The 19089-nt window shown below is 44.8% G+C and overlaps 2 protein-coding genes across 5 annotated transcripts in view; one reads left to right on the top strand and one right to left on the bottom strand.

Annotated features, from left to right (window-relative positions):
- AREL1 (apoptosis resistant E3 ubiquitin protein ligase 1) overlaps window positions 1–7227 on the bottom strand; it is a 708282-nt gene extending 701055 nt beyond the window's left edge. For all 3 annotated transcript variants that reach the window (XM_069208486.1, XM_069208484.1, XM_069208485.1), the window contains exon 1: window positions 7121–7227. The gene's annotated coding sequence lies outside the window, so the exon portion shown is untranslated. The remainder of the gene's footprint in view (window positions 1–7120) is intronic.
- FCF1 (FCF1 rRNA-processing protein) overlaps window positions 7162–19089 on the top strand; it is a 94955-nt gene continuing 83027 nt past the window's right edge. Inside the window, exon 1 of one of the 2 annotated variants that reach the window (XM_069208487.1) lies at window positions 7162–7269. In XM_069208487.1, coding sequence (XP_069064588.1) covers window positions 7267–7269 — 3 coding nt within the window. In that variant the 5' untranslated portion in view covers window positions 7162–7266. Of the gene's footprint in view, window positions 7270–7315; window positions 7423–19089 lie in introns of those variants that run through there. The other variant, XM_069208488.1, reaches the window with a different exon arrangement.

The following is a 19089-nucleotide window of genomic DNA, read 5'->3' as shown; positions in this document are numbered from 1 at the left end:
CAGGGTGATGGTAGAAATACAGACCAGGGGATTAGACACATCTTACAACTGGTTGAATAAACAGCAGTTACCCACTGCAACATTTGCACAGGTTACCAGGGTTGGATGATTTAGTCGTGCCAGCGTAGTACAATCAGAAAGAGACTAAACATTCCTAACTTGACTTTTCTTGCCACATAAATAGAAAAAAAAAAGTAAAACAGTTGACATAAGCAAGCCCATTCAAAATGCTATGGCTAACAATAGCGTGGAGAGACAGAAAAGGAAAAGAAGCTAGCTCAAGAAGAAGTGTACAGTCAAACATATTGGTAAACGTGCAATTATCCATGTAACAGGGTTGATGGCCAAGGTGATAAAAATCCGCCCCAAGGAGGGACAAAGGTAAAGCATTTACCAACGATAACAAAAGAATTTTGAAAAGCCCTTGAACAAGTGATAGTGATGGGCATGCGGTGGGCTTGGTTAAAAGCCCACAGACAGATTACAACACGTTGTCCAAAAAATGGTATCTCCACTTTTACACAGTCTTTCCCTAGCAAAATATAACGGGGCGATACATCATCCTCTAGCGTTAACTGTGAGGAAAGGCACATATCTATTGTTTCTGTACAGGCACCCAACATGGAACACAATCAAATTCCTCTCAACACTTGGTGGGGTGAGAGGGGAAGCTTCTAGAGGGATCATTTTCACTGGATACTTTAATCTAGGTTGGGACTCCTCATGAGATGGGAGGTTTGGGGGTGTGGTAAGGAGAGGTGACTTCCGCAAGGGTCTTCTCGAACAAACTTAAAGTGAGCTTAAAGGAAGTGGCATTAAAGGACGTGTGGCGGGAAGGACACCCTGACCTCGAAAAAATACATTCAAATGCTACCAGACCAGAAGGTCTAGAAACTTGAATAATCTACTTGACCTAACTGTAATGCAATTGACCCATAAACAGGGCTCAATTTGTGTGATCCTATGCAAATATCTTATTTCAATAGGTTGCCTTTTTCTTCATTATCCCACAAGAGAGCAACTTCAAATACCTGAGTTCAGCATGTGTGTTATCCTGTGTATAATACAAATCTAGTCCACATGTGACTACTGACTTGCATCTTAGTTCACTAGTAAGATTGTCATCAAGGCAGGGATAAGAATGTTTCTGGTGTTTAAAAATTCTCTTTTAATGAATATATCACTAAAGCATGATACAGTAGCACTTTCATTTAAAGACTGCACATTCACTGATATGGCCATAAACTTAACCACTGGCATGCAGTTTTACCACTTAAACGATATAGTGTGAAAACGATAATGTATGGAAATCAGGTTTCAGCAAATATTTATTATTTGTACATCACCAAGTAAAGTTTTCTGATTGTTTTTTATCCTATTAAATATCTTTGTTTCCATAACCCTTCAGAATAACAAAAAAAATGTGCTTTCTTAACTAAATATTTGTACAGTTCACTAAACAAGCTATTTAAATGTTGTGTGTTATAAAAATAAAAAAAAACTGACATCCTACAGCCTTTTATTTCACACTCTCTGTACCCCAGCACAACATGTCAGACAGTTCACTTTACAAAATCTTGTAACTTTCCAATCAGAGAAAGAAAAGCATGAAAAGTAAACACCATTCTCCGGGATAGAATTACCAGCAATTTGTAAGGAAACATAAACTGACATTTGACCTCCGCCTTTGAAACACAGCAAATGTGACAAGATAAAAACAATATTTAAAAGGATCTTTAACGCTCGTTCTCTTTTTGAAGGAACAGAACACCTCTTCTTTGCCAGGTTGAGCTCTCTCAAAAGAACAGGCTAGTATATCCTAAAAATAACTTAACCTGATAAGATCAAACTCATCGACGCAAGTGGACAAGTACATTTTTGAGACCTGACGCCCCTTATATATAGAGTATAACTTCATCTCTAATGTCCACTGCATGTACTCCAGCACTGATCTCATTCCTGTGAGCAATTCCCTGACAGCATGAACTAGAGGAGTGACAATAGGTGTAAATAGGACTCTCAGATCATTCATGGGCTATAAACTGTGCCTACAGGGTCAACTTAAAGCATTGTGTAGTAATAGGGTAGGACTATGCATGCTATATTTTGAATTACGTGGCAACAGGGCAGGACTGTTCATGTTATATTTTAAACGGGCCTCCAATAAAATAGTAAATAAAGGGGGATCCCATTCAGCGAGACACAAGAGAAAAAAATAAAGTGAATGGTTATTAAGGAAATAAGGACAGAAATGGAGGAGCTTTCTCAAATAATGCAGGATAGATTGGAGGCATTCTGCCAATATTATAACTGATTATATGGGATGGGTATCCAATTGCAATTCTTGGAATAGGTGGTACTTCTGCCCTTGATAAGACACCCAACGACAGGCCCTAGACTCTGAGATCTCTCTGGAAGAGATACAGTTAGTGATAAAGAGTCTGAAGCAAAAGAAAACCCCTGGCCTGGAAGGGTATGGGGGAAATCCTTTTTTCTAAAACCTTTGAGGGCCTCCTGGTTCAAAAACTACCTAAATTATAAAAATATATAACACAGAAGGGGGGGAATTCCGGGAGACCTAGGTAGGCAACAATTTACATTTTGAACAAACAAGTGAAGAAGTCACAGCTATGCATCTCTTACAGACCAACAGAACTGGTAATAGTGATCTTAAGATACACTGTTATATATAGATACAAATATTAACAAATAGATGGGATTCAGAAGACTGTTATTAACCATGGAGTTTGCATCATATAGTCCTCCAATGACAAGGATCACCTTGGATCGTTCACTCTCAGGCTTGGTTCAGACAGAGGCACCAGGCAAGAGTGATCGCTGCGCTCCCCTCCCTCTCTTGCTTTAAGTATAGAGCCTTCTAAAAATAAAAATGAAGTAATCAGGGGTATTGAATCTTACCCATCCACCTTTGGGGGTACAGGTTGCAAGGGAAGAGCTTCCGTTCATGTGGGCCTCAAAAGAGACGCATTACATCTAAAGTGGACCAGATGTATGGAGAAAATCATCCTCGCTTACTCCTTGAGGTTAAAAATTATCTTAAATGGCAGAATTTAGCCCCCATGCCTCCGCTGTGCAGGAACACTCGCAGATGTCTATCATGTGGGCTGGCTATGTCAAAATATTCAGTTGTATTGGTCAGCAGTTGTGGAGGTGTAGTCTGAGGTCCTGGAATGGGAGGTTCCTCTTTCTCCTTCAGGGCATTTATTTGGGGTCCTTTAGGGGGTTGGGGGTGCAAGGGCTGAAAAGACTTTCCTGGGGTCAGCGACCATGGTGGCCAAGTGGACATCGCGGCTCACTGGAGGAAGCCCACCTCTACCATCAATTCCCAGTGGCGCAGAGGAGTGGACAGGTGTGCACAACAGGAGAGATCAATATACGGGGCCTGGGGCTGCCTTCGCAAGCATGGTAGAGTCTGGGCAAAATAGTTTAGACAGCTGTCATAAGAACTGTTGTGAGGGAGGGACGACCGTGCCACATTGTATTATTGTATGACTTCACTTTTTTTCTATTGATGTTGTGCTCGACGGCTGTTCAGCCTTCTCCTCCATAATGAATGTGTGTCCTGTTGTGGTTTACTGTGCACTATTTGCAAAACTCAATAAAACCGGTTTATCAACAAACAAAAAAAGGCCGAATTTAGTGCTGTCTTTGATGGACCAGATTGGCTTCATTGAATTGAGTATTCTCCTGAGGGTACTGTATGTGTTTCAGGCTCTGCCTATAAAGTTAGAAAATGTATTTATGAACAATTACGTAGATCAGTTGATTGGTTTGCCTGAATGGGGAGTAAGAAAAGACAGACCTCGAAAAATCATAAAAATGCTACTCATCCTGATTAATCTACTAGACCTAACTGCAATGTACTTGACTGGAAACGGGTCTCAAATTGTGTGATCCTAGCCAAATATTGTATTTTACAGAGTCACATTTTTCTTCATTCTCACATATGGTTATATCTTCAAACATGTGATTTCAGCATTTCTGCTGTACAAAAACAACCTATTTTGCCCCATGTATAATAAGAATCTAGCCCACATAAAGAGTTAACATGATTAATGAATTGCCTCTTAGTTTACAAATAACATTGCCATCGGGCAGGAATTTCTCAGTTTATGTTTAAACACTCACTTTTAATTAATATATTACTAAAGCATGATGTGGTAGTGCACTGTCATTTAGAGGCAGTAAGTTTCCAAGAAACGTCCAAAACCCTTCCCACTAAATTGCAGCTTTACTGATAAAACTATATAGTCCTTTAACAATAATCAGTAAAAATTAGGTGTCGGAAAACATATTTATCATTACCACATCACCAAGTTAATTGTTCTGATTTGTTTTCATCCTATTAATACATGTTTTTATCAAACAAAAGTACAAAAAAATGGGCTTTCACAAATACTGAAACATATTTTAAATGGTTGTACAGTTGATATAGTTATTTTAATATTGTGTTAGAAAAAACCCAACACCCTACAGCCTTTCATTTCACACTCTTTGTACTGCAGGCCAAACAGTTCACCTTACAAACTCCTGGAACTCTGCAGTCAGAAGGAAAAAAGTAATTGCAAGAAGAGAAAATGCCTTTTGACCTCTGTCTCTGACAACTATCAAATGTGACAAGATAACAATATTTAAAGGTGTCTTGATTGCTCCTTCATTTTCTGACTGAACTCGCCAGAGTGGGGGAGTAGGTCCTAAAAATAGCTTGACCTGATAAAATATGACTTCCCATAGCAAGTGGACCAGTAGGTTTTTCGAGGCATGCAAGACGACTTTTACGACTTCAGCAGCAACCCAGAGAGACAGGGACATGGCTCTCCCAGACCTAAAAATATATTACTTGGTAGCACAACTTATGGTCATCACTGAATTGTCTAAATGTGAGACGGACAAGATGTAGGCGTTTATAGACCATGCCATAGTGGGGCGACCTTTGTATGACTTCATTTGGCTCTGGAAACTTGATAGCCAGTGCTTTAAATTGGCAGGCACTGCCCGGTACTGAGTACATGCACTTCTTCAATTTGAAAGGGAGAGTACCAGCACTTGTCAGCACTGCTGAAATACATTTAATGGGGGAGTTCCAGCACTTCTCAAGAGCAACCAGGTAGTCTAAAGTGCGAAAACCTGAACTTCTATGGTCCCATTTAAACCACTGAGGATAGGCCACAAAACGCTTAGGTATCTTCACTGATGGTGACCAGCCTTGTAATTTGGGATACCATAGCTGAGACGACTGCAGATGCTTCCCACAAATTGTGGGATTTTCCCAAACATACTATTCTGGAAGGCAGTAGTGAATACCCTTTGGAGCATTCTGGATTTCCCCCTTTCATTCGACCTAAAGATATTATCTTTGGGGTTCAGAATAGCAAATCATACGCATATGACTAAAGCGGTCGGAAGCAGAATTACAGTGTTTAGGAGTGGCCAAGTTGGCTGTTGCATTTAACTGGAAAAACAGAAAAACCTCTCACAAGGGGACACTGGTACCAGCGCCTATGGAATATTTTAGCTATAGAAACGCTCATCAGTAATTTAAAAGGTATCCACCTTCTATTCGAAGGACACTGTGGACCATTGCTAAACCATCTTTTAGAAGGGGCCAACATTCATTTATTACTCCTGTGTGGGAGGACATTGGGCATTTTGTTCCTGAGACGATCAGGGGGAGCAGGTGAGGGTTTTAGGGAAGAAGAGGGCAACAGCAGTACTTGTGAAAAATTGCTGCGTTATCAAGATGGGAGGGATGGTTATTCAACGATATGATGAGTAAAATAATTGAATTTGTGGTCATTTGTATGTTATAATCACCACATAATGCGTGAGACGTGTTTTCCCATGGCTAGACCAAATATGATGTACCTTATACCAGGTTGGAAAAAGTTACTATATCTTAAAAAAAAGAGAAAAGAGTAAATGGATGAAGCGTCCTGTGCCTGCTCAGTTCTGGTCCCCAAAGGGCCTGCTTTTTAGGTCGAATGCAAGAAGTTCTTGGCACAGCATGCCACAACCTCGACTCAAAGGTTCTGATCAACTCTGGGTGATTTTATCAATAAGGATTCTGGCGAGGTAAGAAACACAGTGGGTAATGCACCAATAAAGGAAGCTACAATTATTAAGTTGTAACGTACAATGCATCGAATTATGCCCTTACCAATTTTACTGTCTTTCCCACTCTCCTAGAGGAATTTCGGCAGACTGGAAACTAAATGCATTATGCTAGGGAGGAACTTTTACATGAATAACGAACACAAAGTTATGGTTATAGAATGCAGCAATGTGTTTGGCCCAACCGTAAGGATAGTTACGAGGGAGAATAAGACTCCATTTAGCGAACACAGTCAGTAAATTATTGGGGCATGGCTAGCAAGTTAACATGGCATGACGGTGTTGGTATGACACATTGCAAGCGAGTAGCAAATAAGCTATCAAAGCCATACAGAATGGTCGTGTTCAGCTATGGCTCTACATCTTATGCCGGACGTTTGACAATGAAACAGCCAGCGTGCAGCAGGTGTGAAGTAGACGTGAAAACAACTGGTACGCTATCAGTACAGCACTCGGAGAAACTGCCATAGTCAGGAAGGCACTCGATCAAACGACAGGCGTATTGCACATTTCAGGAAATATTTTAAGACACTGCCACTCATGATTAAGTTATTATTTCAGTCAGTGTCCCAGACTGAAGACGTTTCGGTATGTACGGTGATTTACATGCGTGGCCACTCGTGCATCCCCTCCTTGAAAGCACAATCATTCAGAAACAATTTCCTACACTGTCCTACAGTATCTCCCATCCTCCTCATTTCCACTTTCCCTTTACGCTCAATCTACACACTGTACACTTTTCTCTGACTTTCAAGCACGCTCCAGTACTTCCTTACTTTCCCCCTTCTCTACCAGTCCCTGATCCAGTCACTCGCATTGCCCCTTTCCTGCCTTCCATCCTCTTCCCCACCGTCCCTAATCCGTTCTACTACTCAATTTGATCCGTCCACTTCATGTCCTTTCCACTCATCCCAACTTCCCTCTTCTCCGCTTCCCCGGTTTCCCCTCTCTTGCCCCCGGCCTCAGACATCTTCTCTCTTTCCCTCACCTCTATTTCCTCCCCCAGAATCGTGCTTCCTTGAAGCTTCACAACCGCTGTTTCTCTTACGTCACTTCCGGTTTTCTTATTTCTTCCGGTTTGAGGTTCTATTCTGACGTATCATTATTGCGACGGCCGCAAGTTTTGGTTCCAGCATGGTAAGGTTTTATGTTCACTGGGCAGTTTTTAAGGTGATTGCGAGGAGTAGACGAGGAGTCTGCAAGTGTCAACGGAGAATTGCAATGATGGGGATAGTAGAGATTAGGGGTTTCGGCGAGGGGTTTGGATAGCAGAGCTCCAAAGTGGTATAGGTGTGTATATTTTCCCGAGACCCGAAGTTGTTTTTTTGAGTACTAGGGATTATACAGTCCTGGTGTTATAATGGGTGAACGGGACCGCACATCCCAACATGCAATTAAACTAAGAGGGATTGTGTGAGGTATTCGCGCCTGGAAATGGCAAACAAAAGAGCCCTGTGGCTATGCCGGGCGTTGAAGTAGGTGAGAGGAACACGCATATCATTACACGACGTTGGTGTGGTAATCTCCATGGAGATGGAGCAGGTGTTCAATGCTATTTAACAACTGCAGCGATCGGAAGCCCTTGCTTTGAGCATGCTGAATTTTGGGGTGTTGAAGCCATGTTTCTCGTTATAATTTCGTGTGTTGGATATAAGCTTCTGGTATTTCATACAAGGAGACTAATTTTGCATCTGGTCACATTTTTAGGTCGAGCATACATGGTGTAATCTAGTCTGTGGGTTTAACCATGCCTTCACTTTAATTTGTTTTATGTAGCGCAATACAAAGGTATTATTACATCGCTTCACAGAAGCACCGATTACATTACACAAGAGCACGTTCATTTTTGGTAGCAAGGGGAGATTAAGTAATTTGCCCACAATCACAGGATGTTGAGTCTGCGCTGAGGCTCAAACCGGCACCCCAACTTGAAGGTCTGCAGTTCTGGGCCTTACGCCACATCCTCTCCCCTAGGGTTCTTTGCTGGTGCATGTTGTGGCAGTCTGGGAATAACCACTTCTTTTTTTTTTTATTTTTATATATAGCACTTGGTAATACAGATTGCTCCATTTCATAGCGCTGCGGAGGGTCATCAACCAAGCACATAGGTTAGTTCTTGACAAGAAGATAGTCAAAAGGTGCTGTCTCCAAAATGGTGGAAAAGTAGTCGTGAATACAGCACTTCACTGCCTCAAGTTTGAGTTCAGCTCAATTAGTGGAGGCAGCCATTTTCCTAACCCTGTAGGGCAAAGAAGCTAACACAAGGGTGCCACAGTGAGAGGAGATGCATATCCGAGGGCTGAAAATTGAAGAAAACTCCATCACTTCCTCCTCTCAGAATTCACTGGTGTCATGGCTTTTACAGTCCCCTCAAAGCTGCTGCAAACTTGCAGATGCCACTTCCAGAAGCACTATCTAAAACAGATTTCAAATAGCACTGCTTCCTGTTTGAAGAGGCTGCACCTCAAATATCCCCCATAGTTGCTGGCACAGGCGCAGAGCACTTCCCCATCACCCTCTGGACTCCTGTGTATAATATCACAGCCAGACTGTAGGATGAGGCAAGACACTCCTATGATGACAGCCTTGTTGTGTCCTCTCTCCTGCTGCAAAAGTCATGGGAGGGTAGTTATAGCACCTGCCATACATACTGTAAGGAAATGCCTTCCTTGGCAAGGTTACCCCCTGACTTTTTGCCTTTTGTTGATGCCAGTTATGATTGAAAGTCTGCTGGGACCCTGCTTATCAGCCCCCAGCACCAGTGTTCTTTCCCTAAACTGTACCTTTGTTCCCACAATTGGCACAGCCCTGGCACACAGATAAGTCCTTTGTAAATGGTACCCCTGGTACCAAGGTCCCTGATACCAGGGAAGGTCTCTAAGGGCTGCAGCATGTCTTATGCCACCCTGGGTACCCCTCGCTCAGCCCATACACACTGCCTCACAGCTTGTGTGCTGGTGGGGAGAAAATGACTAAGTCGACATGGCACTCCCCTCAGAGTGCCATGCCCACCTCACACTGCCTGTGGCATAGGTAAGTCACCCCTCTAGCAGACCATACAGTCCTAAGGCACAGTGCACTATACCACAGGTGAGGCCATATGTGCATGAGCACTATGCCCCTACAGTGTCTAAGCAAAACCTTAGACATTGTAAGGGCAGGGTAGCCATAAAGAGTATATGGTCTAGGAGTTTGTCAAACACAAACTCCACAATTCCATAATGGCTACACTGAAATCTGGGAAGTTTGGTATCGAACTTCTCAGCACAATAAAGGCACACTGATGCCAGTGTGGGATTTATTGTAAAATGCACAGAGAGGCCATCTTTGAGATGCCCCCTGAATACCAGTCCTACTCCTAGTGCTAGGTTGACCAGTTTCTGCCAGCCTGCCACAACCGGACAAGTTTCTGGCCACATGGGGAGAGTGCCTTTGTCACTCTGTGGCCAGGAACAAAGCCTGTACTGGGTGGAGGTACGTCTCTCCTCCCCCTGCAGGAACTGTAACACCTGGCGGTGATCCTCAAAGGCTCATGCCTTTTGTTACAGCACCCCAGGGCATCCCAGCTAGTGCAGATGCCCGCCCCTCCGGCCACTGCCCCCACTTTTGGCGGCAAGGCAGGAGATGATAATGAGAAAAACAAGGAGGAGTCACCCCCCAGTCAGGACAGCCTATAAGGTGTCCTGAGCTGAGGTGACCCCTGCCTTTAGAAATCCTCCATCTTGAGATTGGAGGATTCCCCCAATAAGATTAGGGATGTGCCCCCCTCCCCTCAGGGAGGAGGCACAAAGAGGGTGTAGCCACCATCCAGGACAGTAGCCATTGGCTACTGCCCTCCTGACCTAAACACACCCCTAAATTTCGTATTTAGGGGTGACCCAGAACCCAGGAAATCAGATTCCTACAACAAGAAGGACTGCTGACCTGAAAGCCCTGCGGAGACGACGGAGACAGCAACTGACTTGGCCCCAGCCCTACCGGCCTGTCTCCAGACTCAAAGAACCTGCACAGCGATGCATCCGGCAGGGACCAGTGACCTCTGAGGTCTGCCCTGAACCTGAAGGACCAAGAAACTCCAGAGAACAGCGGCACTGTTCACCAACAGCAACATCTTTGCAACAAAGAATCAACTTTTAAAGAACTCACTCTTCCCGCCGGAAGCGTGAGACTTCACACACTGCACCGACTCGAGCTCCAGAGAACCAATACAGCAGAGAGGACTCCCAGGTGACTGCAACTGCGTGAATAACCTGAGATGACTCCCCCTGCATCCCCACAGTGACACCTGCAGAGAGGATCCAGAGGCTCCCCCTGATCGCATCTGCCTGGTGACAAGGAACCCGACGCCTGGACCAAGCACTGCACCCGCAGCCCCCAGGACCGCGAGGAACCAACCTCCAGTGCAGGAGTGACCAGCAGGTGGCCCTCTCCCTAGCCCAGTCGGTGGCTGGCCTGAGAAGCCCCCCTGTGCCCTGACTGCATCGCCCTAAGTGACCTGAAAGCCCTGCGGAGACGACGGAGACAGCAACTGACTTGGCCCCAGCCCTACCGGCCTGTCTCCAGACTCAAAGAACCTGCACAGCGATGCATCCGGCAGGGACCAGTGACCTCTGAGGTCTGCCCTGAACCTGAAGGACCAAGAAACTCCAGAGAACAGCGGCACTGTTCACCAACAGCAACATCTTTGCAACAAAGAATCAACTTTTAAAGAACTCACTCTTCCCGCCGGAAGCGTGAGACTTCACACACTGCACCGACTCGAGCTCCAGAGAACCAATACAGCAGAGAGGACTCCCAGGTGACTGCAACTGCGTGAATAACCTGAGATGACTCCCCCTGCATCCCCACAGTGACACCTGCAGAGAGGATCCAGAGGCTCCCCCTGATCGCATCTGCCTGGTGACAAGGAACCCGACGCCTGGACCAAGCACTGCACCCGCAGCCCCCAGGACCGCGAGGAACCAACCTCCAGTGCAGGAGTGACCAGCAGGTGGCCCTCTCCCTAGCCCAGTCGGTGGCTGGCCTGAGAAGCCCCCCTGAGCCCTGACTGCATCGCCCTAAGTGACTCCCCCCCCCCCCCCCCCCCCCCCCCCCAGGTCCCTCCTTTGGTTTTTATAGCAAACCTGACACCAACTTTGCACACTGCACCTGGCTGCCCCTGTGCAGCTGAGGGTGTGTTTTGTGCCCCCCCACCCAGTGCTCTACACCCCCCCCGAGGGCGCAGGTACTTACCTGCCAACAGACTGGCACCCCTGTTCTCCATAGGCGCCTATGTGTTTTGGGCCCTCCTTTGACCTCTGCACCTGACCTGCCCAGTGTTGCTGGTGCAGTGACTTTGGGGTTGCCTTGAATCCCCAACGGTGGGCTGCCTGTGCCCAGGAGAATTAACTTGTACGTGCTTTACTTACCTCCCCCAGGAACTGTTGATTTTTGCACTGTGTCCACTTTTAAAATAGCTTATTGCCATTTTAACCTATACTGTGTGTACTACTGCTTTAATTCAAAGATCTTGCTTACCTGTGTGGAGTACCTTGCATTTTATGTATTTACTTCAAATCTTTTGGTTCTAAAATAAATTAAGAAAATATATTTTTTCTATATAAAAACTATTGGCCTGGAGTAAGTCTATGAGTGTGTGTTCCTCATTTATTGCCTGTGTGTGTACAATAAATACTTAACACTACCCTCTGATAAGCCAACTGCTCGACCACACTACCCCAAAATAGAGCATTAGAATTATCTCATTTTGCGACTATCCACCTCTAAGGGGAAACCTTAGACTCTGTGCACACTATCTCTAACTTTGAGATAGTATATACAGAGCCGACTTCCTATACATACACTACACTCCAAACCAAAACACATAGGTAAAAGACATTGTCATTTACATAGCCAATAGCTGTAACTCTCACATGTGAGACCTATTGCATTGCAAATGCTTGTTGAATACCTGACCCTTCTGTGGCCAGACATGACTGCTTCATGGTTACGTATTTAAACTTCTGATTTTCCATCAACTTTGCTTCACCCTTTTCTTTCTTCCTCCAAAGCACTGCTCAGTCTGCTAGTCCGCTTGATGCATTCTAATTTGTATGTGTGGCTGGCAGTTCTCCCTCACGCCCGGCTGTGAAACGTTGACCAGTAGTTACAGCTTGTAATAGTCTGCAATGCAGGTCTTTTTACCTGCTACCAATTAAGAAGTCTGCCTGCTATCTCCCTTGTAACAATGCAACTCTCCACTGAGTGGCTTCTCTACCTTTAGGTATGTTTTGTCAACGAGCAGCTTTATAGGTTGTAATTGGCACTAGTGTGACATCGTAGCGCTCAAACTTTCTAAACAGGGTAAATATTTGGTTGAAGACGTGTTGTCGTAGTATGCCTCTAGTGCAGAGATCTTCAACCTGTGGCGCGACCTCCGTGGAGCCCATGTAGTCATGGGAACGGGGTGTGCATTTCCCAGCCTCACTTCTGCCTGAAATCCGAAATGTTTGCTCTTCAAAAGACAACTGCCCCGGACATTTAATTCCGATAGTTAAATTGTTTCAGGTGGAGTGTCATTTAGGGTGCGTCTAGTGCTGTGAAACTGAAGCCAAGTCAGGGTGCCTGTTTGCAAGTTAATCCACAAATGTAAACGGTAGTCTGCAAATCTAAAGGGTGCTTAGGAGCATATGATGGCTTTAATTGATCGAATCACTGAAAACTTTGTGATGACAAAGATTTGTTCATTTTGAGTGGTAGTGCAAGAAGTTAACTTAGCTGCTTGCAATTTGTACGTTCGCGCTTTCAATTGTATTTACATAGTGTTTGGTACCCCGAGGAGGCCCTGAAGGAACAATTATGTACAAAAAAATGAATTGCGTAGGGTCTGGGTATTACTAAAATCTATATTTTGGAAGCACCATTTTGTCGTAAAATGTTCTGCACATTTTGTATCAGTTTATCTTCTACTGTGTAATGCAAGTATAAAATAATGACTTGCATATTCACAGTGCATTCTGTCACAGGCTTTGTGTGACCTTTTAGCACTAAAAATGCACGTCACTATTCTCCACTTCACCAACCAAGATTCAGTTCTGTGGCTCTCTGGTTACACACAGACCTCTGCAGTGCATTAACTAATGGAGGTTTCATAATGAACTATAAGAGCATTTCCGACTGAGTAACAACTGTTTACATTTATTTTTCATTTAAGCTGCCCATTGTTTTATATGTAGCTACCTGATGATGAAATACCTAAAAACTGAAGTCCGCAACAGTCCCAAACTAATATAACCAGGAGTCAGTTTTGCTAAAAATAAAATAAAAAGAAGCATCTTTTTTATAATGGTAATAATAAAAACCCTTTTAGAGAAACAGCGTGAAAGAAAAGTAAAGGACCACTTCCTTCCCTGGAATAAAAGAAAGCATCCTACTTGGACCTCACGGTTATTAATGCTTGTAAATGGTATTTTTTAATTATGACAAATTATGTTCAGAAACCTGTTCCATGCAGCTGTAAAATCCAAGCCGTTAGCATCCCATGAAATATAGTATAATTCTCTTTAGATGCTGTGCACTAAAGTTGCAGCCCATGTGTTACAGCTTTTATATCCAGGACCAAAGGAATTATGTGATTGTGTGGCCGCAGTGATTTTTGCATAGTTATAGATTTGCTGCCATTGCCACATGGTCTATCATCTGCTGCATAATCTGCAGATTTTCCCCCCAAAACATTTTGTCTCTAGCTCAAACGGTTCAAAAGTTAATAAAAAAAAAGCAGTAATGTGTATTGCTGCCCAGTAGAAGGCCCTTTGGAAAGCTGGACTGGTGACCTTTTTGTTGCTTATTGCTGTATTTGAGTGTTAAACTGATACTATTGAGGTGCATCCACAGATTGACCATCTCTGTGGAGGAAAACATGCATACCCATCACATTAGTTTAAGAAGGTGATAGCAACCAAATAAGGTTTGGCAAATGATGTTTTGTTGGTGAAAATGCATCGATGTTTGTTTGTGATCATGCAGCTTTATTTGTACATGCTTGATGGGCACGTCATTACTTCTGCCACCCTGCCCTTTCTACCAAGACTTTTTAATCGCCTTCTGGAATTTGAGGTGGTTTTGTAGTTTTCTTAACCGCCTGGTGAGGAAATGCCATAGTTTGCTGGCTTGGACTAGGAATGACCTATCTCCGGGTCCAACTTGGCACTTTGATTTGAAGGCTACAGCAAGATGCTGGAAGCCATTAAAGAGTTGGGAGGCTAGGTATTGTAATCCCAGTGATTGTGCTGTGGGAGTGGTCAGTTTTTGAGTACTGCACACATTATTTGTTTAGGGGTAATTTTGACACTGGTGTATAGAGTCCAATCATGTAGCCGGACAAGAGAGTACAAGAGTGGCTTAAACTCTGGGGGAAAGCCTAGGTAAGGAAGTAGCATTGTCAGGATTATGAGCGCTTCTACTGAGCATTTCACTACAGCATCTATTTGAGGTTCTATGTTACATCTTGTGTCTAGGATGTGTCCTAGGCATATGTCCCAAGTTTGTGGGCCTGGCTGACATATCTTGTGTAAGTTTCCACGGCCTAGGATTCCTGTTTTGTCTTGGCTGAGTTTAAAATGGCTAGCTGTCCTCCAATTTTTCATGTTAACGAAGCAAGTGCCAGCCTAGTAATCGTGAAGCTATTGAGGTTTTGGAGTGTGAAGATGATCTGTGTAGTGGAAATAAGTAAGAACAAAGGATTGACTGAGATGGTTGATGTAAAGAAATGGCATCTCTGTTGCAGTTACCCCCCCACTTTTTGCCTAATACTGATGCTGACTTGACTGAGAAGTGTGCTGGGACCCTGCTAACCAGGCCCCAGCACCAGTGTTCTTTCACCTAAAATGTACCATTGTCTCCACAATTGGCAAAACCCTGGCACCCAGGTAAGTCCCTTGTAACTGGTACCCCTGGTACCAAGGACCCTGATGCCAGGGAAGGTCTCTAAGGGCTGCAGCATGTCTTATGCCACCCTAGGGACCCCTCACTCAGCACAGACACACTGCTTGCCAGCTTGTGTGTGCTGGTGGGGATAAAATGACTAAGTCGACATGGCACTCCCCTCAGGGTGCCATGCCAACCTCACACTGCCTGTGGCATAGGTAAGTCACCCCTCTAGCAGGCCTTGCAGCCCTAAGGCAGGGTGCACTAGACCACAGGTGAGGGCATATGTGCATTAGCACTATGCCCCTACAGTGTCTAAGCAAAACCTTAGACATTGTAAGTGCAGGGTAGCCATAAGAGTATATGGTCTGGGAGTCTGTCAAAAACGAACTCCACAGCTCCATAACAGCTACACCGAATACTGGGAAGTTTGGTACCAAACTTCTCAGAATAATAAACCCACACTGATGCCATTGTTGGATTTATTAAAAAATGCACACAGAGGGCATCTTAGAGATGCCCCCTGTATTTTACCCAATTGTTCAGTGCAGGACTGACTGGTCTGTGCCAGCCTGCTGCTGAGAGACGAGTTTCTGACCCCATGCGTTGAGAGCCTTTGTGCTCTCTGAGGACAGAAACAAAGCCTGCTCTGGGTGGAGGTGCTTCACACCTCCCCCTTGCAGGAACTGTAACACCTAGCAGTGAGCTTCAAAGGCTCAAGCTTCGTGTTACAATGCCCCAGGGCCCTCCAGCTAGTGGAGATGCCCGCCCCCTGGACACAGCCCCCACTTTTGGCGGCAAGTCCAGGAGAGATAATGACAAAAACAAGGAGGAGTCACTGGCCAGTCAGGACAGCCCCCAAGGTGTCCTGAGCTGAGGTGACTCTGACTTTTAGAAATCCTCCATCTTGCAGATGGAGGATTTCCCCCAATAGGAATAGGGATGTGCCCCCCTCCCCTCAGGGAGGAGGCCCAAAGAGGGTGTAGCCACCCTAAGGGACAGTAGCCATTGGCAACTGCCCTCCCAGACCTAAACACACCCCTAAATTCAGTATTTAGGGGCTCCCCAGAACCTAGGAACTCAGATTCCTGAAACGTAAGAAGAAGAGGACTGCTAAGCTGAAAAACCCTGCAGAGAAGATGGAGACACCAACTGCTTTGGCCCCAGCTCTACCGGCCTGTCTCCCCCCTTCTAAAGACACTGCTCCAGCGACGCTTTCCCCGGGGACCAGCGACCTCTGAATCCTCAGAGGACTGCCCTGCTCTAGAAGGACCAAGAAACTCCTGAGGACAGCGGGTCTGTTCACCCAAGACTGCAACTTTGTTTCAAAGGAGCAACTTTAAAACAACTGCGTTTCCCGCCGGAAGTGTGAGACTTGCTACTCTGCACCCGACGCCCCCGGCTCGACTTGTGGAGAAACAACACTTCAGGGAGGACTCCCCGGCGACTACGAGACCGTGAGTAGCCAGAGTTGCCCCCCCCTTGAGCCCCCACAGCGACACCTGCAGAGGGAATCCCGAGGCTCCCCCTGACCGCGACTGCCTGACTCCCAGATCCCGACGCCTGGTAAAGACTCTGCACCCGCAGCCCCCAGGACCGGAAAGATCGGAACTCCAGTGCAGGAGTGACCCCCAGGAGGCCCTCTCCCTTGTCCAGGTGGTGGCTACCCCAAGGAGCTGCCCCCCTTGCCTGCATCGCTGAAGAGACCCCTTGGTCTCCCATTGATTTCCATTGGAAACCCAACGTGTGTTTGCACACTGCACCTGGCCGCCCCCGTGCTGCTGAGGGTGTACTTTCTGTGCTAACTTGTGTCCCCCCCGGTGCCCTACAAAACCCCCCTGGTCTGCCCTCCGAAGACTCAGGTACTTACCTGCTGGCAGACTGGAACCGGGGCACCCCCTTCTTCATTGAAGCCTATGTGTTTTGGGCACCACTTTGACCTGCACCTGACCGGCCCTGAGCTGCTGGTGTGGTAACTGGGGTTGCTCTGAACCCCCAACAGTGGGCTACTTTGGACCCAAACTTGAACCCCGTAGGTGGTTTACTTACCTGCAAGAACTAACAAACTCCTACTCCCCCTAGGAACTGTGAAAATTGCACTGTCTAGTTTTAAAATAGCTATATGTGATTTATGTGAAAAGTATGTATGCTATTGTGATTATTCAAAGTTCCTAAAGTACCTACCTGCAATACCTTTCATTTGAAGTATTTAATGTAAAATTTGAACCTGTGGTTCTTAAAATAAACTAAGAAAATATATTTTTCTATACAAAAACCTATTGGCCTGGAATTGTCTGAGTGTGTGTTCCTCATTTATTGCTTGTGTATGTACAACAACTGCTTAACACTACTCCCTTGATAAGCCTACTGCTCGACCACACTACCACAAAATAGAGCATTAGTATTATCTCTTTTTGCCACTATCTTGCCTCTAAGGGGAACCCTTGGACTCTGTGCATACTATTCCTTACTTTGTAATGGTGCATACAGAGCCAACTTCCTACAGTTGACATAAATTTTAAAGCAAGGATAAATGTTCTCTTACCAAACCCTCTCTACATCGCACATGCATTGCCCCCCACTTCAGTTGTATGTTCATTGATGCCAGATCAGTATCCAAAAATAAAGAATTAATCTAAGACCTACTATCTGACTTAAAATACATTACTCATGGAAACTTAGCTGTGAAATTATGACTCAAGTAATTTGCCTAGTAATTCCATTGAATACTACTGTTTTACTCAGGACAGCCAAAGCAAAAAAAGAGCTTGTCTAGCAGGGATACTCAAGGAAGACGCAGCCATCACCAATAAATAATATATACAGATAGCAGGCTGTGAATATCTGCAGAGAAGGTGCAACTTTAACCCAACGTTTTCCTGCACAGTTTTTCCACTACACAGATTACCATCAAAAATAATTCAGAGAAGCCTTTCTAAACTTAATATCAGACCTTACTACTAAATGCCGTAACTTATGTGTCCTCCGTGACTTAAACATTTAGGTACGGAAACCAAAAATGCTGTAACTTAACACAATCCCATCTGTCCTAATCCCTTTCCGTCCCTACAAAATCAACTCTGGACCAACTCACAAAGCTGGACCTACACTGGACACTATCTTCTGTAGCTAGCGAGCACCATGCAAATTGCTGCAGCTCCATACAGCAATCATTTCTACACCTCAATAAACCTTATGATTCACACAAAAATGCCTTACCAAATCCCGGTCTTGTGAAAACATACATTGGAAAAAATGTCTGCAGAGCTTCTTGGCCAACCTTTAAAAAAGATAAAGCTGACCAGATAAACTCAATAGTGAAAATTTATCTCTGGATGAACACCGTCTTCAACCTAGTTATCCCCCCAGCGAACGTCAAGAAAACAAACAAAGATTGGCAAGGCCAATGCTTGTCTTGCCCTATTGATGTACAGCTGTCCACAATCTGCGAAAAAAGTATAAAAATGTACAATAGTGCACATAAAATGCTTCCTGTCACTGTGCTGGCACAGGCATGAGTGATGACCTAACACATGCCAGCATAATGATTCAGATGGCATTTTGTTTTTTTATGTGCATATCAAAGATGGCGGACACGCTTGGATTGGTAAGTTAAAAAAAAAAAAAATAATAACGCACACACACACTTTGGTAGGCAAGACCTAAAAAGAGAACTGAAAAAAAGACTTGGATGAAAGATGACAGTTAAAAAGATAAAAGTCCCTCAAAATAACTATAGAATATTCTATGAGGTTCACAATTCACTTTGAAATAAGGTCTCAATCTCAGAACATATGCAACTAAATGGCTGATAGTTTAATCTCTAACCTGAAATCACTGCTTGGAATGCCTGCAGTTTCAAAAAACACACTGGGGGTGCTCATTGGGGGGGGGGGGGGGGGGGGGGGGGTGGGAGCACACACTCTGTACTTCTGCCTGCAACTGCTGTGCAAGAAATTTTAATGAGCGAGTGAAATCAAGTTTTTGGGCGGTACACCTTCAACACTCCGTCCCTCCCCCCCCCCCCCCGATACTATAAAAATCTTAATTTCA

The sequence above is a fragment of the Pleurodeles waltl genome, chromosome 9, assembly GCF_031143425.1.
Source record: "Pleurodeles waltl isolate 20211129_DDA chromosome 9, aPleWal1.hap1.20221129, whole genome shotgun sequence".
In the NCBI taxonomy this organism is placed as follows: Eukaryota; Metazoa; Chordata; class Amphibia; order Caudata; family Salamandridae; genus Pleurodeles; species Pleurodeles waltl.
This window is presented reverse-complemented; position numbering and strand designations above follow the sequence as displayed.